The 26,788-nt window shown below is 40.1% G+C and overlaps 1 protein-coding gene across 16 annotated transcripts in view; it reads left to right on the top strand.

Annotated features, from left to right (window-relative positions):
- The window catches only part of LOC311423719 (uncharacterized protein), a 59,217-nt gene extending 34,219 nt beyond the window's left edge, over positions 1 to 24,998 (top strand). For 5 of the 16 annotated variants that reach the window (XM_084498081.1, XM_084498083.1, XM_084498080.1 and 2 more), the window contains 5 exons: positions 3,071 to 3,287; positions 5,250 to 5,331; positions 8,785 to 8,888; positions 19,984 to 20,038; positions 21,143 to 24,998. In XM_084498081.1, coding sequence (XP_084354207.1) covers positions 3,131 to 3,287; positions 5,250 to 5,331; positions 8,785 to 8,888; positions 19,984 to 20,038; positions 21,143 to 21,281 — 537 coding nt within the window. In that variant the 5' untranslated portion in view covers positions 3,071 to 3,130 and the 3' untranslated portion in view covers positions 21,282 to 24,998. Of the gene's footprint in view, positions 1 to 3,070; positions 3,288 to 5,249; positions 8,712 to 8,784; positions 8,889 to 16,350; positions 17,451 to 19,983; positions 20,039 to 20,337 lie in introns of those variants that run through there. The other 11 variants (XR_014685795.1, XR_014685797.1, XR_014685801.1 and 8 more) reach the window with 8 other exon arrangements.
- Positions 24,999 to 26,788: the final 1,790 nt, after the last annotated feature.

Below are 26,788 nucleotides of genomic sequence, written 5' to 3'. Positions count from 1 at the left end.
GAAGAACTTGTACATGCAATGCATTGTTGTTTTGTTGTCCTTAGTTGTTCCCAGAATCCTATGTATCTTCAGTGTTCTGTTATTAAAATTCTCTCTCTCTCTCACTTGTTAATATTTATACCAGATTCAATCAAACATAAAACTCACCTTTGTGCATAGGTTGTTAGGTATATGTTGTCTTCAGTTTGGAGCAACCCTTGCTACACTGTGCTAAGATTGAAAGGTTACCTATCAGCTATTAAAAGTGTTTTCTGGCTGGTGAGGATTCAAAAGTATAGAAAATTTCAGTGTCCATTGGGCCAATATACTTCAATTCAGCTCTTATTCTGTCATTGCTGGAGTGGTAATGCAGAACAGCTGAAATTCTTGTGTTAATACTGTCTCCATCTAAAATCTAGATATGGGATATTTGTGGTAGACAGATCATGTGACTTCACTTTATTTGTGGAGCCACCAGAATTTCCTGATCTTCAGAGTCTTGTATAGAGCTCATCCTATCCCTCAGGCTTTTTTGTAATAGCATCTGGTGTGCATAAAGAAAGTGTTGAAATGTGTGGAAAATTCAGTCTTCAGTGCTTCTATTTGGAAAAGAGTCAGTCACCACTTAGAATGAGAGAACACACCTTGGGGAGACAAGTTCACAGGTGAATGCAGGAGAATACAGTAATTCTTCACTGGAGTAACCTGAAAAGAAAAAATAATATAACTAGTTTCAGGTGTATGGTCTGAAGGTTGAATGTCTTTGCTATTATAAAAAGTGGAGATGTTAATTCAAATGAAAAAATGATTTTTTTTTCCTATTTTTCCCTCTAAATTAATGAAAGGAATGCAACTCTTCACAGGTATTATAGTTATAGTGTCTCTGATTCTGTGTCAAAAACGAAATTTCTACACAACATCAACTAGTAGCACAGGTGTATTTCTTTTCCCTTCTTTTGAGAAGGGGAATTCACTGTCTCATCTGTCTTTTGTTGTTGTTTGTTTGTTTGGTTGGTTGTTGTTTTTTTTTTTGGTTTTTTTTTCCACTTTCTCCCCCAACAGTTTTGCCACCACTTAATTTTTGTTTGACATCTCTGTGCTGACAGAGAAGTTAAGATTGATGACCTCGTATGTTCCAGTGGGAGAAGATGAATCAAAGTAACTTGTTTTACTAGTTAATAAAAACAACCCACTTATTTTTTGCAAAACTAATATAGAGTAAATGATTTTAGGAAACAAAGATTGGGGAATGACAGGGGAGGTAGTTGGATGTAAACTAGTGTTGTTGGCTAAAAATTGAAGTTGGCTCTGGGCATCTTGCCAGTTTGTTCAGGCTGAGACTTTGCTCTCAGCTTTGAAGCAATCATCTGAGTCCATTAAGTTGATAATATAAACGGATGTAAGTTTGGCTTTGTAACCAGTACAAATATGTTTTTAAAAAGACAAGCCATTTTTACTGCATAATTCACCATGGGTACACTTCTGCTCCTTTTCCATTTACCAACAGTTAAAGAACATATGATCCTTGGATACCAAGCTATAGCTGTAGGAAATAAAACCAGTAAGCCTCCCATTTTTTGTTTTTGATGGAAGAAGCTTCAGAACATTTGAAGAAAGGAAAAAAAAAAAAGATGATAAAATCCTATATGTGATAGCTGTTCTTCAGCCTCAGGACCATATACTGTTGGTATAAAACTTGCTTCTGTTTTGGGACTCAAAGATTTCTCTTTGGAGTAATCTCACCAGTGATCACTTGTAGCAGGCATCAAGTTACGGCAGGATTTGAGACATCCCACCAAAGCAGTCTTGGGCTCTAACATAAGGAGTATGTTCTTGCATTTTTATTAACTGTTACATTGGTCAAAACCCTGAAGGATTTCACTGTGTTTTGTGCTGGTAGAAAATATCCATGTAATCTGTGGAACATTTTAAGGTTTTCTTTTTTGCCTTCTTCTTTGAAAGGTGAAAAAGTCTTCAGCTTGGGAGGCAGTGTGTTGGTGTATGCTGCGTGTCCTCCAGAAGGAATCCTTTAACCTCCAAGTAGTGGTGGCCAAACAGGGAGGACACTATTCTCCAATTCGAAATCTTCATTTAGTTCATCACACAGGTGCACATGTCTTGTGTGTATTAGTACTGCTAAATTATTTAAGCCTAATTCCCAAGAAAATCTTCAATAGTTTGTAGATTTTGTTCAGCAGATGTGCAGTCTACTGAGCCTGAACCAGAGCCTCCACCTGGCATTTGCACAAGGAGCACTCTGGTATCTCCTCTGTCCTTCAGCCTCAACTATGCATTGCTAGTTAGGTCTTTCTCGAACCTTTGCACTTGCCCTTTTCCAGACTACTAGGTCTTCTGAAGCCTATCTAAAAACCAAACCCAACCCAAAACAAAACAACCTTAAATCTAAGGGAAGCTCATAGATCTGGTTATCTTTTAGCATGAAGATAAGGCAGACACCTACCCAGACAGATGTGTTCCCTGTGTTCCCTTGCTAACTTGGAGTGGTGATTAAAATTTGCTAAGTTCTTTACATAGAAACATATCTGTATTTGAAAACAGATATTTTGATGATTTTCTTCACACTCTTGCCATATGCAATTAGAATACCGTAAAGTGGGGTCTGATTAAAATCCCTGTGAATATTTTAAGTTTTGGATCACTGCTGACATCTGCTGTTTATTCCTACCACATACATGAAACACAGAACAGGGAATTATTTTCCGAGTTGTTATTTTTATTTTTATTTTTAATTTTTTATTTTTTTGGGGTCTCAATTCCTTGTTTTGTTTTGCACAAGGTAACATTAATAGAATCACAAGATACAGGAAAACCTCCATGGTCAATAACAGTTCTTACAGGATTTTGAGATATGAAATAAGGAACCGGAAACAAAGATGAAATGGAATATTTATCTTTATAAATGACCATTTATTATTTTAAGTGTGGAAAAAGCTCGAGGTAGGTGGCCTAAGGAATGAAGCTCTCAATGTACAGGGCAGATATTTTGTCTGGAAGCTCCTTAGTTCAGGAATCACTTTTATGTCACGCATTTCTGCTGGGTCCCCTAAAATGCTGGGCTCTTAATCCACAGCTGGGCCAACTGGCTGCAGGCCACTGCAGGCTGGAGGGGTTATGGAAACAGTGCAAGAACATGGTTGCTTCATCCTCCTTGCACTCTCCGAGTCAAGCCCAGCACCACTGGTCCAAGGGGGCTCAGCTGCTAGCCTGGCCACCAGCCTGGGTAGTGCTCCAAGTCACCCAGGCCTGTGTCACCACTTGGCGTCACTGGGACCTGCAGGAAACAACAGGTGTGAGGCACTGACTTGTTTCATGTAGGCTATTAAATGCCTGTCATGGTCACATAGTCACTGCTGGGCTGGGTTGGATCAACAATATGTGATGTACTTTGCATTGCAAGGTACCTTGACTCTTCCTGCTCTTGCCACTCATCCTCCCTTCAAACCTCACCCAAACAATCAAGCGGGATATAATAGTTTTAGGTAACATGATTTTCTCTGTGGTAAGGTCACAATTACAACAGACATCAGGGAGAAGACAAGCAAGGGGTTCTGTGGAAATCCCAGATTAGTCCCAGTAGCGTGGCACACAACAACATTATATTTCTGCTCTTAAATGAAAGCCAATTTCACTCAAATGAAGTCACCATGTGTTCTGATCCCAATACAACTATAAATTGCATTTCCTTTAAAAGGCATTGGAATTAAGCACAAAAACATTCCAAATTTTAGGATTTTTTTTCCCCTATGTTAAATATCGTGAGTCAGAGAAGAGCAAAATTTCAGGTTGTTTTAAAATCAGAAAAACTTCACAATAATATTTGGATTTTTTTTTTTTTCTGTATTGTGGTATGACAGTCCATTATAGTTTCATTTTTCCAAATTTTTCTCCATAACCATTAATCCTATAATACATTTTTTTCTTTCTAAAATGCTTTGTTGTCAGTCCCATCAATTCTGGATCTGGGTTTTTAAGTGATTTCCAACTAAATTGGGAGAATTGGCAAAAGAGTGGTCCAGACCTCCTGAAGGAGACTGATAACATTTTAACACTGCCACTGCTGAGGTTCAGGTTTCTGGAGTCTCTCCAGCTTTGATTCTGTGATGATGTCCAGTTACTCTGGCTGGAGTTAGTAGGGTTCCCTCAGGAGAATAGATGGAAGCAGGCTACACTACTGGAAAAATTTTAGGTCATATAAGCAAGACAAAACCAAAATATTAATTTGGGGAAAAAGCTGGGAATGTTAACATTCTTTGTGCTAAAAAAAGTAGTATTTGTGTTACATTTCTCAGGAGAGTATAAAGACTGAAAATAGTGTGATAAAAAGACAATGATATGCCTGACATGGAAAATACTGAACTTTTTTTTTTTTTTAAGAACTAAGTTAACAAATACAGTCAGCCTCAAACATGTTATTATGTAAAAGTAGTAATACTGAAATTTAGAAAACTCATTTAAGTTGTATAAGAGGTGACTTTACTACTGCAAATTTGAAATAAGAAAATGACAGATGACACTAATTGTTTTGGATTAGAAGAGATCTGTACCTTTAAATTACAATCTCAGTGAGTATAAATAACGTCTCAGATGCCACTGAGATTTTCAAGAACCCAAGGCTAGGGCTGGCATTACATCTCCTTCTCAGGCCCAGGTCCCCTGCACCCTGAGACCAAGGAAGGGCAGGACAGATTTCCAGCCGCCCATGTGTTCCTTGAGAGGCTTCCATGTGCCCAGGGATCCAGTGGACATGGAATTACCATCTTTGCTTATGTCACTGAAGGTTTCTCTGGGTGTGCACAACCACAGTGCACTTGGGCTCCTTTTCTGTTGCACTCTGGGGTGGTGTGAGTAACAGGAGGAAGCAAATCCTTGCCTTGCTCGCAATCCCTGTTCTGTGTACAGCTGGTGATTGCTTATCCCATTGGTACATGAACACACTGTCCTTTCTTGAAGGGGGGATGGCAATAAGTACATTGCTGCATGAAGGTATTTCCATTACATTTTAATTATATGCAGCTTCAGCAAGTGGTACAAGTTGTTTTACTTTAATGACTATATAAATCACAGAACTGAGAAGGCTACTGAGAATATGACAGAAATTACAGATCAGACCTAGGGGTTCAGGGATATTTTTGGTCTTCTGTGCTAGAGAATCTTTGCTATATTAAAAACCAAATATATATATATTTTTCCCCAGATTGTTTAGGTTAAACGTTCCTTGCAATATCCTCAAACATCTTTTTCTCATTTAGGACTCAGAAAATGTCTATCTTCTGCTAATGTGAATTCTGGAGGTCAACTTCACCTTTGGCTGAATCACCACATTTCGTCAAGGTGCCCAGACATGACTGCATTATTGACATGGGAGTAGAGGGATGGTGTGCTCTGAGTGCTGCCTTTGTCTCAACTCTGATCCTTGAAATGGGACTTGACATTTGTGGTCAATTAGAGAATTTGGTTTAGAGCTGGAGAAAATGCAAATTATTGTAACAACAGAGATGGTCAATGACATTAACCTGTTCTGATTCCTTTCATTACCAAAAAGAAGCTAGGGATGAAGAAAATAAAGCTGAGGCTTCAATGTTATGACAATCTGATGCAAACACATTGCAATCTGAAATGGCCATGGTAATAAATTGTAAACCAATAAATAATACAATTTTCATCATCTATTTTAAACATAAATTTGTCTTAAACTCTTATTATTTTAATGGGATTTGATTGAGAAGGATCTTCCTACAAGTTCAGTTGCAGGTGCATGTAACATATCTGGCCTGCACAAATACCCTCGCTAAGACTGAGCCTCAGAAAGGTTTCCCATAAATATGTTCCTGATGCTCAGTAGTGTTTAAGGACTGTTTCCTTGTGGAAATACACGAGTTGCAGCATTCCCATAGGAATGAGTATTAATTGCAGCTCTACTTCTACTTATCCCAGTATACTGACTGCTGTGCAATTCATAAGGGTAGATTGCCATTACCCTGATTTAGACAGGTGGTTAGTTCTTCTTTATTTCTCTGTCTCCCATCTTTACAAACAGAGCCTCACATCCAATCTTGCCATTGCATAGACTGAGGAAGTGATTCTTACCAATACTAACAAGGGGTTACAATGAGGAGCAACATGCAGTACTGCAGTAAGGAAGGGAAAAATCTGTCCTGTTTCTGCTGCTTTATGACAAGTAGTGATAGGTATTATACTGCATCAGGAAAGATTCAGGATAGACATTAGGTGTAAAAAAACATTTTGTAAGAGCAAGTACAGGGAAGTGCTGGAACAAGTTGCCTCAAGAGATAGTGAAGGAAGACCAGGAAAATGGGGTAGACAAAGACAGTCAGGACTGATATGGACAGTGGTGCTCCTGCCCAGCTGGGGGCTAAGGGATGGGATTTGTAACCTTTGCAGATCCCCCCACAGAGGAATTACTTTGCCACTCAGTTTGGTTTTATACACGTAAGCTGCCATTACATCTGCCTGAACTTTGATACCTTTATGTTACTGAGGTTGGGCCTGGCATTCACGGACACCCAGCTGGATGCCAACTAACACCCCCTTTCCTTTCCTGTCCCTTTATACAGCTGATGCAGTGCTATAGCAGCAGGTTGTGAATGGAAGCTAGGTGAACCATGTTTTCACCCCTCTTCCCTAAAGAGTCTTTTAGCATGTTTCAGCAGCATAAAAGCAAGAGGAGCTGGACTGTAAGTAGGAAGCAGGAAGAATCAGTGGTTAGGAAAGTAGCCTGCACCATGTGTAACTGTGGTTAAATTACTGTGCTCTTTCAAACATAATGCTTTGCAAGCTCTCTCTTTTGCCCTTATAAAGTCTCATACTTTGTGTTTCTGCAGTTCACAATTCAACAGTGCTCTGAGGTTTTAGTGTACTGCCGTAGCAAGCTAGAATGAAAGGAAGACATTCTGTGATTCTGTGTGATTCTGTGAAGCATCCATGGAAATATTGCACCTATGCTCCATCCCACTATAAGAAATCTTAGCATGTGAAGAGCTGCTCCCTCTCTTTCTGTGTTTGCTCAGCCAGGTAGTGACTTTTAGCATGTATATCAAACTGAGCAAACAAAAAGCACGCAGTAAGTGTGGTCTACATATGATATAGTTTCTTCCTGCATTTTCAGGTTTGAACATTAACTGCATACAGACAGGAACAAGTGTGAGTAACACAGACAGGAAAAACTAACACGGAATTATTATGCTAGCCTAGAGTCTCTACATTTTTTCAAAGAGACTTTAAAATACTGCATCAATACAAATGACAGAATTCATCCAAGATGGAAGAGGGTCTTCATATGTATCATTTGGCAATAGTGTATAATGGTTATAATACTTGTAACAGCTGCTAGGAGCTCTGAAGCTACACTGCATTTATGGAATTTTCCATTGAGCTCTAAATATTCAGGTCACATACACAGTTAAATTTCCAGCAGTGGCAGTACAGATAAAAGCACTCCAACCATATGCCATAATTGTGCTCTATTTAGAGAGTGCAGCAACTCAGGCATTTTCACAGCAGTCGTCTTAGATACGGTATACATTCTGCTTTATAAATGCCAATTCATTAGCGCATGTAACACGTTGCATGCTGCTCGTAAAAAAAAAGAGGGATAGGGCTGTGTTTCAGTGAGGAAGAAACATACAGAAATAACCTATTAGAAGGAGGAAATGAAAAATGGAAAGAAAAATGTCAAATTCAGTTTCATCTTTTATATGAAGATCTGTAGAATACCAAAGCCTATTTTGTAAGAAGATGTAAATAAGTGACAGCAATTTCAGTATCCATCAAATAATATTAAAAAGGCTTAATTGAGAAAGGAAGTGGTTTTATAGTATAGTGAACAAGTATGTGCATTTTGTAAATTATTGGCAGTGATACTAATCTAGCTACAATTTCAGGCTGAAAGAGTTACAACATTATTTTAATGTTTCATGCTGAAGGTTTTTTTACGTTCAGCAAGTACTAAGCTAGCAAATCTGACCAATACCAGATACTAAAAATGAAGGAAAAATCACTCTATGACTGTAATGAATTCAAGTAAAACACAAAGAAGAAAACACTAGAGCCAAAAAAAAAAAAAAAGCTTTAGTTCACCACTCTAAATTGGCCAGGAAGACATGTCCACGTGTTGTACTATCAGTTTTGAGACAGCCAGCATGGCTATATGAGATCAGGTACTCATGAAAAGTAGGTCAGCACAGTCAATCAGATAGAGTTCCTAGTCATGTTAGACTTATGCATAGAACATTTTCTACCTCTGTCTACAACTGAACATGGTCCATCTTGAGCGGCAAATACATTAACTGGATTTAAGGTTTACTGTAATTGCAAAATTTGTCTATGCCCAATATGTTGATTATTAAACTCTATTTGTAAGTCACCTTTCTGTGGCCTTTCTTTTTTTAAATACAGTACATGTTACAGGAAGGTGAGAAATACATTGACCTTGCACCTTCTCTGGGCTAGAAGCTCAAAGGAAACAGAGAGGCTTTTTGCTCACTCCTTTGGCCCTGTCCTGTCTTTTGTCCCATAGTGTCTGGGTAATATGTCCTATCCAGAAGCGTAGCCATGTCTCACCCAAGAAAACGTTAAGGAGGTCTGTGCTGCAGTGACACTTGGGATCAAGGTCATGTCTGGTACATGCCTACAATCTTGGCTGCTGGATATATTTTCTGGAGCCGGAAAAAATAGTTATAAAGCAGTATTTATGTTTCTGGCAGGCCTAGCAGAAGAATTTTACAATGTTACTGCCCCATTGGCCACCTTCTTCCTCTCTCACAGGAGTTTGCATCCTCTTTGCCACAGCTGGGAGAAGGAAACACCTGGTTCACATCCCCCACTCCAGCTCACACCAGGGAATATGGGCCTGAATTTCTGGCAAACAGGTGAGCAGCAAAACCTTATCCTTGAATTGAGGATAGATATATGTTCCCCATGACCTGCTTGGCTTTGGATCCAGTCAGCTGGTTGGAGGAATGGGAGGTAAGGTGCTAAGCTTGCTCATCTTTGCTCTGTGGGACTCAGGCCATGCAGTAGCTGCAATCCCTGGGCTGGGCCATGTCAGGACATGGGGCTTGAAGAAAGTATCAGGGCTCTGCAAGCCTCCTGGAGAGATACCACAGCTGCTGCATGGGCTCCTTTCCACACCTCAGGCTGTTGACTGCTGTAGTTCAGGTTTCTTTTCCTTCTGTGCACACCTGGCTCACCTGTGGAACCGGGCAGGAACATTATGTAGCACCTGAAATGTGACAGAAGCCAACTATTCAGCAGCTCCCAGGACTGCTAACTCTTTCTTCTCTGACCTTGACATCCAGATCTATTGAATTGTCATTCACATTAGGAGGAGATGTTTCTGCTCGGTGATACCTACTTAAACCATTGCTCTAATTAGAGCCAAGGAAGGGCAGGAGAAAATGAAAGGCAGAAAACCTAGTCCTCCTTCTGTAAGATACTAAAGCCTTACAAAGAAATTACAGCAACTTACCCATAGTTTCAAGACAGAGAGCTGATTCTTGCTATCCTAACTAGATTTTGACTGTTAAAGGAAGTATAAGTTTTCTTTCACAATGTGAGGAGCATGAAATTTTTGTGGAACAGCACCCAACCTCTGTTGGAGGCCTCCTTCCAGCTAATTGCCCTCGGAAGACTCCAAAGCAAATATGAATTTCCAGACTCATTTAACTGGCTCAGGCTGTTAAAAAAAAATACCCCAAAGTCAAACAAAATCTCACTTTAAGGAGCATCTGGACAGCAAAAGCAACGACTAAATGGCTTCCCAAAATCTCTATCCCCAAACTTAATAAAAATTTTCAGTTCATCTAAGTTATATGTCTGGATGTACTGGGCCTAGAGATCTTTGTTTTAATACATTGATTTGAAGTTTATTATAGAAATGCTTAACACAGGTGTCACAGGTATAGAGAAAAAATGCAGGCATATAAAGAGGCAATCATAGAAAAACAGCGAGACATATATACTAAGATATATATGTATACAGTGTCTTATAATAAGGTGGTTCTAAACAAACAAACACAAAAACCAATTTTCTTCATCTGTCTCAAAAGAATCACAGATGCATTTGAATTTGCCAAGACATTCTGATTTATGAACGATAAATATGAAACAGGCATTAGAAGCTGCAAACAAGGCTTGATCATCCATCAAGCAGACAAACGTGATGGCCTGAGAAAGCTACTGATTGTATCAGGGTTTTGTTTGCCTGCTTTTCTTAGTTACATCTTTTTTTATGGGCAGTCACTTCCATTTTCAACCATTTGTGCAATCTATTTTGCAGTTAATACAGGCAGAAGCAGTTACTGCAAAATCAGTGAAAGAGGCAACAAGGCAGTTCTCCCTGACCCCTTTGATTTAATTTTGCTGTGTCCCTCTGTCCACACACTGCAGCATAAAATAAAAGGATTTGAAGTTGAACAGTCTGAATACACTCTCATTGCTTGTAGGTCATCAGATCATTTTTCTGGAAGGCCCTAATACATAAGCTTCTGAGCTAATAAACCTTGGGAATGCGTGGCTCAATTTCAGCATCCAAAGCTAATGTAAATTAACCATCAGGCTATTTTTGTTTAAGTTTTAATTTTTATTCCCTTTTACCCACAGATGAAAATTAGAGAACGGTTTTATCACAAAAGTACAGACAAAATTTCAAATACTGGCTCTCTTTAAACAGCTAAATGACTGCATGGAGCTAACCTTCATGTTCCTCTGAGCCAAGTCTCTCTTAACTTTCAAATCCAGTTAAATCTTATTATCAGCTCATTTGGCAGAATTAGCATATTAAAATGGACACTTTCCAAGTGTTTTTATTTATTTATTTATTTATTTATTTATTTTACACTCTTTCTATTCTGCTAATTCGATTACAAATTATTTCTTTACAAGGCTTAATAATATATAATGAATTAATATAAGAAAAAGACCAAAGAATATATGATTGACCATGTAAGAGGTAAGTAGTCTTATAAGCTGTATATTTATGCTGATAGATTCAAATCTACATGACATGTAAAAAATGAAACAATCAACCTGACCCAAATCTATTGGAAACGAGGATTGTTTCATTATCACATTGAAATACCAAAAGTTGATGATGTTAACGTAAGTCTCTTTGGATCCTGTTTTGGATCCAAATTTAGCTACTTTGCCTGCTCAGTCTGAAATACTAAATGTGCTATAATTTCCTTATTTAGCACCAAAATAAAAATAACTTGGTTATTTACTGGTAATCAATGTTATTCTCAGCATAGATTCTATTAGAATTGTTTTGACCACACCGGGATGGATAACAGCTGTAAACTGTTGTGCTGGTAACATGCAGTGATCTGAGCTCAAAGCAAAGATACAAGTACAATTCGTATTTATGTGTTGTCCAGGAAACTGTTTCCACCAAAAATATTGCTACCAAACATAGAGATGTGAAGAATGCTCTAATTACTTTTGTGATGGTAGTAGGTTTTCTGTGAACTTTTTCAAATCTAGGATGTGACCATTATGATCAACTATTTGAAAACTATCAGCAGACTTCAGATTTGGATTTGGACATTACAAGATGACCTATAATTGGAACACAAACTATCTTAAAAACCTTATTTGCAAAAGATGAAGAGGTGCTTTTAATACCATGTGAATTGAGAATTCCAGATCTATTTACTTAAATCCTCATTAAAACTAAAATACAGAATCATAGAATCATTTAAGTTGGAAAAGACATCTGAGATCATCAGGTCCAACCATTAACCTTGCACCACCAAGTCTACCACTAAACCATATCCCTAAGCACCACATCTACACATCTTTTGAATACTTCCAGGGACGGTGACTCAACTACTTCTCTGAGCAGCCTGTTTCAATGCTTCACAACTCACTCATTGGAAGTTTTTTCCCCAGTATCTAAACTAACATCAAAAGGCTCAATTGACACTATTTCCTCTTGTCCTATCCCTTGTTGCTTGGGAGAAGAGAGTGACCCCCCACCCCACTACTACCTCCTTTGAAGTGATGGCAGAGAGTGATTAAGGCCTCCCCTAAACCCCCTCCCTCAGCCACTCCTCAAAGGACTTGTGTTCTATGCCTTTCACCAACTTCATAGCACTTCTTTGGACATGCTCCAGAGCCTTGATGTCCTTCTTATAGTGAGGGGCCCAAAGCTGAACACAGTACTCAAGGTGTGGCCTCACCAGAGCTGAGTACAGGAGGACAATCACTTGCCTGGTCCTGCTGGCCACATTATGTCTGATACAAGCCAGGATGCTGTTGGCCTTCTTGGCCAGTTGGGAACACTTGCTGGCTTTCTTTGCTCACATTCAGCTGGCTATCAACCAATATCTCCAGATCCATTTCTTTCAGGCAGCTTTCCAGTCACTCTTCCCCCAGCCTCTAGTGTTTCATGGGGTTGTTGTGCCCCAGGAGCAGGACCCGACACTTAGCCATGTTGAACTGCACACAGTTGGCCTCAGCCCATCAGTTCAGACTGTGCAGATCCTTCTGCAGAGCCCTCCTAACTGTGAGCAATACTTGTGCCTACTTTGGTGTCATCTATGAACTTACTGAGGGTGCACTCAATACCCTCATTCAGGTCACTGATGATGATATTGAAGACAACTGGCCCCAGTACTGAGACCTAGGGACACCAGTAGTGACCAGCCTCCATCTGTATTTAACTTCATTCACCACATGTCTTTGGGCCCAGCCACCCAGAGAGTTTTTTACCCAACAAAGCGTATGCCTGTCATGTACGGCACATGAACCAGGATTAAGGGAAATATGTTGCATAAGAAGGCAATAAATCACTGCACTGAATGCAGAAGAAAGGTTTATTGACAAATTTGGCCTTGAGATTTCATGCTCTTTACCGCCACTGAAAAAAAAAAAAAAAGTAATATTTTACCAGGCAGCCTATGGTGTTCCTGGCCTACTCATTTGTGTGTAAAAAAAATACTGAAAATACCCACGCTTATTACTGGGCTTTTTAGCAGTTCCCCATGAACTCATGAGGCAACCCTGTCTCTTCTAGAGACAAGCTATATTTGATCAGCAGAGATAAACTGGACTTCCAGTTTCTTACCGAGTTGTCCTCTGTTCCTTCCTGCACTCTGGCACTACTTATGAGTCAAACCAAATGGGTCTGTGGTTTCCATTGAGTCAGTGCTGCAATCCTTAAATTAAAAAGTTTTATTACTTACTGATAGGTATACTTGTAGGAGGACTGTCAAGACAAATTTCTATGTCTCATGGAGAGGTAATGGTCTGGGATAGTGACCAAGCATGCTGAAGAAACACATCCTAAGTGGATCTACTGCTACTTATTTCCAATGTGGTTTACAAACCGTGGCATGGGCCTTTATGATGTAGTCATTTTCAGCAGTCACTTTGCTGAATAAGACGTGTCTGGTACTTTCATTAACTTTCCTTCTACCCAAAGACATATAGGATATGAAAATCCAGTAGATTATTTTAATTCTTCTGTCATTGGAATTTTAGAATAGACTCAAGCAGTGATGTAAAACCAAATTGAGAAGAAAGAATGACAACGTGACAGGTCAAGTCCAGAGCTGTTCTCAGAGCTGAAAATGTTTCTGGAATAGGAAATCTCTGTTCTGGTCTCATCTTAGCCCCCAACTCCCTCTCAATCGAAGGCCATGCCTTGCCTGTATGCCATTCTCCTGGAACGGGGCTAATATTCATCTATGTCATGGACAAGCTCTTATGCTGTTAGCAGTTAAAGACCACAAGAAGTCAGTATATGCCCAAGCTGTACATTGCTGGGAGTGAGCTGGTCTGGGTAGCAGTCTCCTACACCTAGCTCTGTTGGGTCCCCAGATGAAGTGCTGAGACATCTTCCAGATCTGTGCCAGGTAATTAAGCACCAAGATGAGAGACACACATACACTGATGAACATGACTGGACCCTTGTTGCACCTGGCATTCTTTTTCAATCCCCCAAATAAAATAACAACTTATTTTTAATTATCTCAGGGAACTGTGGTCTCCTACAAGAGTGGTTGCTGAACTGGAGTTCTGATCACCTTCTTCTTACATAAATGTTTAACTCTAGAAAACAGGATTGTAACTAATCACTTGTTCTTCAGGCTATTTTTTTTTTTTTTTTTTTTTTTTTTTGTGTGTGTGTGTGTGTGTCTTGCTTCTTATTCTAATTCATGAAATAAATTAATTAGTATAACTGGTCATGAATGTTTTGTGTATGTTATTTTGCATGCTCACCCCTTCTTCTGCCACTTATTTTGATTGATCACAGCAAGTATACATTCTTCTTAGCAGACTTAACCACTATGTGTAATGTGCCAGAGGGAAGAAAAGTCTCTCAGTGTTCTCAGTATTTAACTAAAAGCATTTGAAATAGCAATAAAACACACATGCTGCAAAACCAGAAAAGAGCAGGGCTCCGCAAACTGGAAGTTCTGTCTGCAGGCTGGGTTGATTCAGATCAAGGTTTTCACAGCCTGTACTTGAGCCTGAATCAAAAATTAGTTGTTTTGTTACATAAGGTTATCATATAAGCTGGTATTGTGCTTATTGTAAGCAAATTATAAGTCTTCCAAATAAATGTTTTTAACTATCACAACTTAGATATGTGATCAATGAGACAATATTGAGTGCACGCCACGGAAACTGCTATCAAGAGCTATTTTACAGTCTTACCACTTCTGAAGCATGTTTTTTTCAAAATTGTCTTGATTCTTCAGGTCCAGTTGATGTCTACAGAACAAACCAAAGCCCATGCCAAAGGCAAGTGGCAGAAGGCCCAAGTCCTAAATCAAAATTTCTGTTTCTGGGTCTTTTCAAATTATTTGAAGTCAAGTAGCCTTTCTGTCTGGAGCATGTATAGCCAGCTATTTACAGTGTGGGTATTAGGGATCTTCTGCTCAACTGAAATGTTGAAATCCAGCTTGTGTGTGTACAGGAAAGTCCTTGAGTGACTTCTATGGAGCCAGCCCAGGTGGGGCTTGCAGCAGCTTGACCAGAGCCACGATATGTCACTGAATATTGTTACTCCATGCCATAGACTGTGAGGGGTCACTGCTGTGGGCAGCCCTGGGTACAGGGAATCACCCTGACATGTGGACATATGGACATGCACACCCTGTGCTGAATCACCTGGTGCTTGGGTGTCCCAGCCCTGAGCGTCCTTGTGAATCACATCGGCTGCCTGGACCAGATAGGACGAGGAACTGGTAAAAGTTCACTGAAAAGTTCATGGGGTGGAGAAGTAGGAACTGGCCCCACATGCACCCACTGAGCTTCTGTAGGATCTTTATCAGAGTCTGTGGAACATAAAAGCAACCCAATTGCTTCCAGATCCAAGCCAGATCTGGAGGCACGTCAGGTGCTTTTGTGTGGTGCTGCATTTATAGGAGCAATTCAGCCAATTCATGGTGATGTTGCATCTGCAGTGGGTGCTGACCTGCCAAGCTCTTTGCCAGTTTTGCAGCAGGCTCCCTTCCTGACCATCAGCTGCCCACGGTTTACTACAAGCCCCTCTTCCATATGGATGCCTCTCATTATGAATACTTTCCAAACAGAAAGACACAAACATGCTAGTGTGATATATCAAGCATAAAGGAGAGCTACCTGAAAGAAATCACACAATCACTGCCACCTCTCCCATTTTAGCACTATAAAACACAGTCAGTTTTATCAGTATCATAAAAAGTAGGAAAACATTACCAAAAATTGCAATATAAGATAACAATTCTGTTTTAAGAAGTTTTATGTTCCTTTTAATGTGGACAATGGGGTTCTGTGTTAATGATATAGGTGAATATTTTTTAACATATCTAAGGTATAGTTAAACAACTCATTGTAATAGGAAGTCAACAAGAAATTACAAACATAAATGACTTACTAATGACAAATTCCTGACTAAGAGTCTCAACAATGCCTGTTAAGTATCCTGATCCAAATGTAAACTCCATCTCACAACTTGAAACTACTAGAAAGGGAGGTGTTATCATGAAAGAAACATTGTGTAAGTGCTTTGTTTTTAATAAGCATTTCTTAAGCTGACATCTCAGATACCAGATACAAGAATAGAAGGAGTCTCACTCTGACCGAGTTGGATTTTAAATGTTTGACCTTTGTCTCATGTATTAACTTTCCTCTTACCAAATGGAGATCTTGTCATATAAGACATACTTGTTAGCAATGTTTAATATGTGATTCCAGGTGATGGCAAGCAGGATTTGCTGAAGAGAGACTTTGCCCATGCCACACTTTCAAAAGGTTTGATTGAGGTGTCTGTGGGAGCTCAGTTTGGTGAGCATCACTCAAAATCTTGGTCACTAATGCTGGCTTTTTCTTTCATGTGTACAGGAAAAAGGCTAAACTCATGCCAGCTGAGATCACTACCCTTCAGAAAATGATGCCTGAAATCTTATTGTGCAATGCAGAAATACAGAATCCACATCACTTGTTTCTGGAAAAGCATGGCTGGGATTTGAGAAAATCTTGCAGAGGAGAGTACAAGACAATGGAAAATGAACTTCAATTTCTAAACCTATAGTGTGCTTTTAAATGGAAAATGAGACTGTAATGACAAAGGCTTGGAGGAGGGCTATTTCTGTACCATCTTTGGGAAGCCAAAGTGGTCTTCAGCCACTGGTGTTTTTGTTAAGTATGACAAAGGAGAAGTTTCCCAGTTCAAACGTCACTTGTAGTAGTTACACATCCAAAAAGTCAAGTAACCCTGCTAATTACCTCTCCACAATATCTGGTCACTCTGGTCACCAGTATACAGCCACAACATAGGCAATTTCTGCTCAGCTAACTTGCAGATTATTTTCTAGTTGTCCAACTGACAATGAGTTGTGAAGGTCATGAAGAGTTTATATTTGCTTAAAAGAAAAATAGATTTTTAACAGAAAACTTTCCCTGAAGCAACATGATTTTCCTGTGAACTGTTTTCCTTCCAGAGGCAGTGCTCAGCTGACAGACTGACAGCACCAGTGATTGGTACTACTTGCTCCTGCTGGCTCCAAGAACAGTCAGCCCTTAGCTTGTCTGTGTTTTTTTTTTGTTTGTTTGTTTTGTTTTGTTTTGTTTTGTTTTTGAGCAATGGCAACTTATATATCTAAGCTTGCAAGATTAGCAGCCTCTATGGAAGTGGTACAGAGCAGGCCCCAAAAGGAAGAAGAAAATTGAATGATGCCTCATGTATGTCTCATGTATCTTAGCTGGACAGTCTAATTTTTGAATTCTTGAAGCAGCATCAGTATCCTGTGCACTTTTATGAATGAAATCTGCTCAGTTTTGGAAAGAAATGTTCCTGCTTTCAAGTAAAAGAGAGCATCTGAAGAGGCAGCATGTGATACCTCATTTTCAGCCTGCTTACTAGGTGAATGCAAGGCAGGTTTGCTGATTTGACCTCACTTGCTGCCCCAGGAGACAACTTTTTTGAACTACCACATGCAGAGGTACCCAGGTTGTCCCCTGGCTGCATACAGATCTTGTCTGTCCCAGGGAAAGCACTGTGATCTCCATGATGTGCAAGCTGCCAGAACTTGTCAGTTATAGACCAAAGTCATTCTAGTCCTGGGAGACAAAGGCTTTCAGGATGAGTATAGACCTTAAAGTGTGTAACAGAAGAACACAGCTATGTCTAATCATTGATGAAGCTTAGTAGCTTTTTAAGTAACTTGTCACTGGTTTGTTATTGGGATTTGTTATTCTACGGGTATCCAGAGGCTGTGTCTTTTCTATTAAAATTTTCTGTTGTCACACCAGCAGTAATAACCATTAGTTTCATGTTGTGATGCACAATTATAAAATCTATATTGAAGATGAATTATCTTGCTATGTGCTAATACTGCTGTACCCTTTGGTGAAGCTTTGTGCATTGCCTACATCACTTAAATCTAATGTGATTCAGCTTGAGCAGCCTTGATCATACTGTGTGATGATACAACTGATAGACTTGCACTCCAAATAGATAAATATTTAAAAACAAATTGTCATCAAATATGACTTTGGAGATTTAGGGTTTCTGAAGGCAAATGTAAGGCACTGGCAGCTGGATGTCATTTTATAAGTGTTCCCTTCTAATATGAGGCAGTTACAGTGCAGGTCAGTATGGAAATTTAGTATTTAATTCTTCAGGCTCCAGTTTGAAAACAGAATTTCTGAATTTCTTGACAATACTACTAGGGATTGATGGAAGACAGCACATATCACCCTTTAATTTCTTTAAGCTTGCAACAAACTCTTACACATGACAGGGCTTAAAAATACAAGTGCTAGGAGGAAGCCCTCTGGAGATCATCTCTTTACTTACCAGTGTGTGAAAGAAAAGGTCAGGTTTATTTTTTTGGATCTAAAACTGACTGCTTTACTAGAGGGAAAATCAACATTAAAATTGTTTAGCCATTTGCAATGCTAGTCGGAAGAATATGTACAGCCTTCTGTGGTACTGTAGCTTAGCAAAGGTCATTGAAATGTTGATTTAAAGGAGCCCCATCTCTAGGATCAGCTGCCTGTGGTTGGATCCAAATCAATGTCCTTCAACCCACAAGAATGTATATTTAATATGGTAACTTATTTTGTGTCTAACATCTGAGTGATGTTTTTTATAACTGAGTGAGGCATTCTCTTTATATGACTTAATCTCTTCTGGTCTGTCGTTATGCTTTAGATATGATGTCATAGCCATAGATCCCATCTCATTTTACAACTCATATCTCCATGTCTCATCATGGAGTTGGAGGATGTTTGGGTCTGACCTGGCAAACCAGTCTCTTTCCTCAGGGGTTCTGACAAACCCTTGTTCTGCTCTCTGCATGCCCAAGGTGGTGTTCTCAGGGATGATCCAAGGCCTTCTTGGGTCTGTTTTGCCAGTGACACAGTGGAAAATCCTTGGATTCCCTTCCCACCATGAGCTGAAACTAGAAAAACTCCTGCAAGTCCCATCTCGTTTGCCTCAGTTGTGAACTGAGGTGCTCCATGGTGACCTGATGTAAACTCACTCTCACACGCCAGTTAACATATCCTGAGTTAACTCTCACATGCCATTTAACATATCCTGGGTGGCAACACTGACTTAGCTGCGTGCTGTGCTCTGGTACTCATCTGTGTGTGCAATTAAGACTGCCAATGCCACATCTTGTATTTCTGAGCATGCTGAAACATTCTTCTGTGGTGGAGTTTTCTGGGGCTGAATTTTCCTGTGCCTTTAAGCATGCAAAAGGGAATGCGATATTCTTGGAGCTAAGGGCATCTTATTTTATGTCCTTTCATTGAAATACTTGTGTGAAGTGCCTTTAAATTTTAGCTTGTAATCTGTATTGTTTTAGTCAACATAGTTTAAACATCCCTGTGGAGGAGTAAAAGGTTATTGTATAATGGCAACATGTGACCAACAAGCAGTACTTTGGTATATCTCAATTAAAGTTTACAGTGATTGCATTGTCACAGAGATAATTTTTTTCTTAAAAATGAAGCCAAGATTAGAGCTGCATGGGTAGCATATGTTTATCTTTTATACCCATAATGTTTAATGCAAAATTTGTCAGTAAAAATTTAATTGAGGAAATTGAATTAACTTTGTAATAATATGAGAAATGAAAAAGACATTGTCAGGGGTTATCCCTCCTGCCACCCCTTGGTATTTTAGTTAGCATAGCTGTTTCCTAGCAAATATCTTACCAGTGGTGAAACAGCAGGTCTTATGTTAGAAGAATGACCCCTACGTTTTCTGTTCTGTCTCAGAAGGATGGAGGGTTGCCTGACACCATGCCAGGTTTCCAAATAGCCCTAGCCCACCTTACACTGTTATCAGTACAGAGCTATCAGTCTTCATAGTACTCCTGAATCTGGGATCAGAAATTGCTTTACCTTTGATTTTTCTTTTTTTTCTCTCTCCTTGAATGACACAGCATCAAAGAGTGATCTGGTTCTGCAACATTCTTGAGATTTCCAATTCCTTTTTTTTTTTTTTTTTTTTTTTTTTTTCAGGAGAAATAGGACTTGGCAACAACAATAAGTATGCAAAAAAGAATGCAGAAAAGAGGTAAGTGAGCAGATGTGCAGAGAAAATCACTGGGCAGAAATCTCCCCCTTGGGCCACTAAACATATTGTATATGAACTCTGCATAAAAGCTCTGTATCCCTTGGCTCTCTGATGGCAATTATCAGCAACCTGCAACCAAGCAGCTTAAAAGACTGCTCAGCAGCTGCCTTTGCTCAGAGTTCCCAGAGGCAGCCGTGAGTCAGAGGAAACAAACCCAGACTGTGTGACTCTGTGCAGCCTTCTGCTCACAATTACTATCAAGATGGATGGGTGACACTTCTGTTTTTTTCTCTCCACAGTGGGACCCTTTGGAGACCACACATTCAGTACTACAATTACACTATGACAAGTCAATAGCAGGACAGAAAACTGTTAACGAACTATTCAAGATTACTGTCAGCCAATGCAGTGCCATTAAGAAACAGATACAAATGTACTGGTAGAGTTGTCAAAAAAAAAAAAAAAAAAAAAAAAAAAATCCCGAAAGCTCTATTTCCGTAGAAAAGTTTCTTTTTCCTGCTTTCCCAATATCCTCATACCAAATCTACATTAAAAATGCCTACAGGTCTCTGTATGTGACTAAAACACCAAACACAGTGTCCATAAAAGCAGGTTGGTACCACACCTATAATACTAATGCCTTTTGTTTGCGCTGTAACTACATACAGCCACAGGAATGGCTGTAGCACACTAACACAGACATACTGCTAGTTTCAGTCAGGCTGAGTACCAACAGCAGGTTAGCAGGACAGGTTTATTTTGCTTCTGTTATGTGTTTCCTTCTGTGTTTTGGGCTACTGCTGTTGGGCTGGCACAGGGCAGGAAGTGGGTGAAAACCAATATAGGTTAAAAACTGACAATGTTGATTTAGGATAAACAAGATCTTGACGCTCCAGTTCTTGTTGTCTTGTCACACAAGTACAAAACAAAATTAAGATGCATTTTTCCAAATTGACATCCACAAGAGAAGAACTGGACTCACAATGCCCAAGCGTCATCATACAGTGCTTGAACACATTCAGCTGAACAAGTTCCCAATGGAAATCAAGTCCAACATCAACTACCATTACTCCATTCTACCTTTTCTCCTCTTCCATATTTCAGCCCTGGGACCTTCCACCCAAGGAATGCATTGCAGCATGCACCTGACAGCTCTGCCACCCAACATGTCCAGCTAAATCCACTGGCCTTCCTGGCATCTGTACTTTCCTGTTCTGAAGTAAATACAGACAGGCTCATCTGAACCCAGCTGTTATTAGGAACTGAAAAACAGCAGCAGCGTCACAGCTGTTAGAGATGTTGCCCTGGATGTCCTGCATGACATTAAGAACAGTGGGGAATAAGGCATCTGTTTTCTACACAGACGTGGGAGAAGAGGAGGACATTAAAAAGATCTGCGATGAGGGAAGTTTTACCACACTGTGTTTTCCCAGCACAGCAGGAGTCCAGAGGAAAATGGGGTTCATGTGCCAGCACCAGAAGTTCATGGGGCAAAAGCTACATGACCAATTGTTCAGGCACAAGCTGGTTACCCTTTTCCATCCAGGACAAGAGTGCAGCAGCAGCATGTGTCAGTGATGAGTGTCAAGGCTGCAAACTGTCCCACAGCTTCTAGCAATGCCAGAGATATACCAAGTGGGCACACAGTGATTCTGGCTTGAGGAATTCCTGTGCATGCCCTCCCTGGATACCCAACTCTGGAGTTCTGTAGGGCCTGAAGGCAGACCTGGGACAGCCTACTAAGAGCAATTATAGTGCTGCAGGAAGCTCCAATACAGACTGGAAACCTTGTGGGATGCTGTATGCATAGAGACAGCACCCCAGACCTGGCTGACTGTGACTTCATTGCTGCTGGCACCTGAATGTATGAAAGCTTTGAGCTGCTGTTATGTATCAATCTGAATGCAGAGGAGACTTATGTTAGATCTGTGCTCCAGAACACAAATCCATCTTTTCTTTCCTGATCTGTTTGGTGTCAGAGTTAGGGGAAATCAGGCTGCTTGGACAGTAAGTTCTCTGAGGCATCCAGTAGAGTGCACTGTTTATAGTATATCTATTAATTAAATCCCCAGCAGCAACATGTTTTAGTCGAGAGCTTTAGATACTAACCAGCAGCATTGCTGCTTAACTGCCAAAAGGGAAGGCGGGTTCCCAGCCCCTGCAGTGTGTCTGAAGTCTGCCTCTGTCTGGTTTGCTCTCCTGCTGGCTCTGCTGCTTTTGCAGGCTCAGCTGGGCAGCGGCCCGCTTTCCATGGGAGGAACGAAGAGTGCCCCTCTGCAGTCTGGAAATTCAGATGGATGGATTGTATAAACTGGTGTCCTAATAGTACTGCATTGGGTAATTACTGCTAATGCATGTCTTCCTATAGCACAGTGACATCTACAGTCCATGTTCAAAATGAGGATAATATTTTACCAGTGTCACACTGTTATGCACTTTAGGGCTGTTCTGTTTAAAAAGCAGTGCTGGCACTGCCTGCCGTACCTAAGTGCTGTACTGCAGGATGCTGCAGGATGCAGTGTGCTCAGGTTCCAGAGCAGCAGGACATGAGCCAGCTCCAGCCTATAAGCTGTGTGACTTGTTACTGTCATCCTGAGCCTTGCTTGTGGTTATGCTTCCCATAATAAACATACAAGGTCTCTACACACCTGACTCAAGCAGCCCCTTCTTTTCCGTGTGAGTATCTTGATGTTCATCTCTTGCTGGAGTCTGTAACATGTCTCAAGCATTTGGCCATGACTTCCCATGCTCTTAGGATATTTTCTTCCTGTAGCCCTTGCAGGCTGTTGACTGAGGCAGCCCAACTAGATGCATTTTCCTGAGGTACTTCAACATTCCAGGGAAACTTTTTTCCTTCCAGTGTTCTTGGGACAACAGCCCCTCTATGCACATCTTCATTTATTAACTTTTCCTCTCCTCTTTCACCTGTATGAACTTAACTTCTTGTTTTGTTTATTTAGCATTAAACCATCAGCCAGAGCTTTTTCCTAAGTTGTTCAGAGCCATCTGTCATGCTTTTTGCTATATAAATACATAGTCAGATCAAAATGTCATCTATGTAAACTTTAGCACATTGGGCTGTTTAGAATACAAATACAGAGAAAACTTGTGGTTTTTGGTGAAACACCTGGAGTTGAACCAACTCAGACCATAGTCTGAGACACAGACAGTAACTGTCAAAACACTTGGATGTGGGAGACCTTTCAAGATCTTAGGTTTGGTACACTTCCAGCTCTGGGCTGACCTTGGATGAAATTGAGGACAGGAAAGTCAACATTTTCCTTTCCACCTTCCAAAGCTTTGTTTCTGTCAGGTCCCCGGTCTGAACAGCAGGGAAATAGATACAGGGCTAAGGAATTTCCACAGACTGCATTTGCTATTCATCTGAGATGCAGACAGTGTTTCCCAAAGGAGGTGCTGAATGAAAACAAGTATGATCTATTGTTTTCTTAACCCACCCATCAGACCCAAGCTGATGTATCAGGCATGGAAAAAGCATGGACATTGATCATCTGTCCCAGCATTTCTGTCTTTGTTGAAAGCTGAAAATGTTCCTTTTCTGTGTATTTGATCAGACTTAATTCCAGTAAGTGACTAGGCGGAATTTAGGTGCTTGTGTCCAAAATGTGTGATGACATTGCTCAGCTGCTTCTTGACTTCCTGGGGTGAGTAACTTCCAAGGGCACTGCACATTTTGTCTCAAAGGCCTGTAATAATACCTTCAAACATTCCTGAACCATCTTCCTGAATGGTTTGAACAACGTGACATTTAAATCAAATCTGAGCTCAATCAGGAGCCAGAAAGTAGTTATTCCTCTGCCTCTGGTTTTGACTTGTTCAGTCCTGCTGAGTTTATCAGGTAGTGGATGCCTTCCTTTGAAATAGTTTTGGAACCACTTTTGCCATACCATCTGATTAGCCTGGATGTTCGTGGAGAACAGGGGGAGATACTATAAGCATGTAACTTTTTGGGCTGCCTGAAGTAACTAGCAGGTATAAATCAGAGTACTTAGGGGCCCAACCTTATGTTTTTATTGTATTTATTGTATCTTATTTTAATTTTATTTTATTTTTATTTTGTCAATGAAGGATACGTGATAATGTAAAAAATGTGATAGCAATTCACTTAAAAGAGTATGTCTCCCTCCATGCTGTGTTCCTGCTTATGAAAGCAGGAATCTTTGCAGCTTTCCTTGTGGCTTTAGGCTGCGGGATACTTTCTCAGGGGCATAGACAGGACCTTTCCAGATCTATTCCTGTGAGACCTTTGCAGCCTTCTACAAGACATCTTCAAGCTCTTTCCTAGTCTGGCTGGTCCACTACGCTTCTCTGGCTCTTGTCTTTGATGGAAATAAGACCTTGTCATCCAGACTAAGACAATTACAGGGCGCTTCCTTTTTCTGTGGCATGTTAATGAGTCACACTTCTTAAGACCTGATTTTTTTCACTGATCTTTTGGTGTTGAAATGACTGGTCCTTGTGCTATGCTGGCTTGGACATGTTAAATGAATACATGCTTCATGTACTTTCAACACATTGGCATATTCCTCTGTTATTTCCAATTTCATCTCTTGTCCATTAATCTCTGACCTTAGGGAGACTTCATCAGTCTTATTGTCTTTTCTCTGCATGTTGAAATGGCATCTGCAGTCTCTTGCAAAGCTGATAATTCATTCCAATTCTTGCATCATCTTCCAACATTTCTTTGTCAAGACTTGCAGAGTTTATTGTGGAACATCTGTTCTTGTGGACTGTGATTTTTAGATTTTTTTATATTTTTAAATGTTTTTATTTTTTTTGCCTTGGGCCTATTTTTATGCTCTCTTTTATGGCAAATAAGAGATTTTTTACAGGTCCAGATGGTAGTTTTTGAGAGTATGAGGATTTTTATGCTGGGACTTAGTCCCCTGCCAAAAGGCAAAGTTTTGCTTTTTTTTTTTTTTTTTTTTTTTTTTTTTTTTTTTCATCTCACAGCATTCCCCAACATCGTTTCAATTTCTTTTTGTCTGACCTTTACAAACCTTGTCCTCTTGTGGGAGACACAGCTTCTTTCACTGCCTTCTGCCACCACATTTACCCATAACACAGCAGGGTCACATCTGAAATGCACAGCCATGACCACTGGTCCCTCTGAGGTGCCTACTTGCCTATCAGAGGCAAGAGAGCTTGCGGGGTGTGTTGGCTGGATGGCCACCAGGAGGTTTTTGCTGGGGAGGTGCAGGGTGATGTGTCCAGCGGGTGGACCTGGGCCAGGGGCCGTGCTAGGTCCACAGGGAGGTGGGTTCTGAAGCCAGCCCTGCTTCCTTCTAGACCTCTGCTGGCACTGCATGGCTCTCTGCAGTCTCAAATGTGGGGCACCTCCTCACCATCCCTACCCAGTCCTTCTCCCTTTGCTGGCACCATTGTAGCTACAGCTGCAGCAGGGCCTCCCCCCACTTTTCTCTGTTTTCTTCACTCTTCTGCATACAGATGTTATTTATGGCTGGGTCAGAATGAATTACCACCAGTGATTTTGGACACAACCAACACTTTCACTGTGCTATACTTCAAGAAATCAATCACAGACAAAAAAATGTAGAATATGATAGAGCCATTGCAGACTTGTGTTGTTTGGGGAGTTTCATTACCTCCTAGAGCTTTCCCCTTGAAAGGAGGGTCATTATTTATTTATTTAATTATGGCTTGCTTTGCTCTGTTGTTGTTCTTGTTGTTGTTTGACTGTTTGCTTGTTTCCAAAGATTTTTGTTCTGTCGTGTCTTCATCACTCGAAACAGTTGTGTCTGGTCGGTTGTGTTGTGAACCGCCACTATAAAGCTTTTCTTACAGTTAATCAGAAAGTTATTGAGAATAACTCCAGTATGAATCAAGGGGTGTATAAATACTTAGTGTAAAAATTGTAAGCAATGATTTGTATTTTTTAACAAAGATTTTCAATAGTGATTATAATAAATAAAAATATAAGTAGGGAAAAAGAAAATTCAATCGCAAGAAATTTTTACAGATTTGTCACACAGAACTGCTTCTCACAGATTGTTATAAAGTGAAGTAGATCCTAAATATTTCCAAGAAATTGCCTTGCTGAGCCTTTCTTATTATCTGAGTAGTTAAGACTGGATTTTTATTAACAACTGTCCTCTAACCATCTCCTGATGATGGTTAGAGGACAGTTGTTAATAAAAATCAATACATGGAAAACATTTCAAACTCCTGAGAAGATATCAAATGTTATGTCTGTTGCAATCCATTTGTTTAATTACAAAATATAAAATGATCAAAGATGTGATACAATAAAGCAAAATGAATAGAATCTTTTCTTCATCTCCTCTAAAGGGGGTGAAAAGCCAAAAAGCCATACCCTTCCTTAAGGAGGGTAAACCTGTTGCTGGAAGCAAGAAGACCAGTAAATCCTGGAGGACATGCTGTCACTCTTCACTCTTATTTTAATGAATGTTTACCAGATTTGGGGATGGGGGTGATTTGAACCTTGTAGGATAAAGTTATAAAACCCTTGGAGGCCACAGGCCTTTCAAGAGTGTGTGCATCAGCCGTGCCACAGAGTTATTAAGAATTTGGTAAGAGAACCTGCATTTCCCTCTCCGTTAGCCTAGCTGTGCACGTGAGAAACAATCTGCAGCCAATAACACAGGCTCAGGAGAGGATCTCAGTGAAGCAGCATTTTTATCTGTGATTGCAATGGCAGGAGTCCTGCAAGCAGGAATGTGCACCAGAAGTGTATCATAACCTTATATC

Source organism: Aythya ferina (assembly GCF_964211825.1).
Source record: "Aythya ferina genome assembly, chromosome: 1".
NCBI lineage: Eukaryota > Metazoa > Chordata > Aves > Anseriformes > Anatidae > Aythya > Aythya ferina.
Note: the sequence above shows the minus strand (reverse complement) of the source record. Positions and strands in the feature narration are given on the sequence as shown.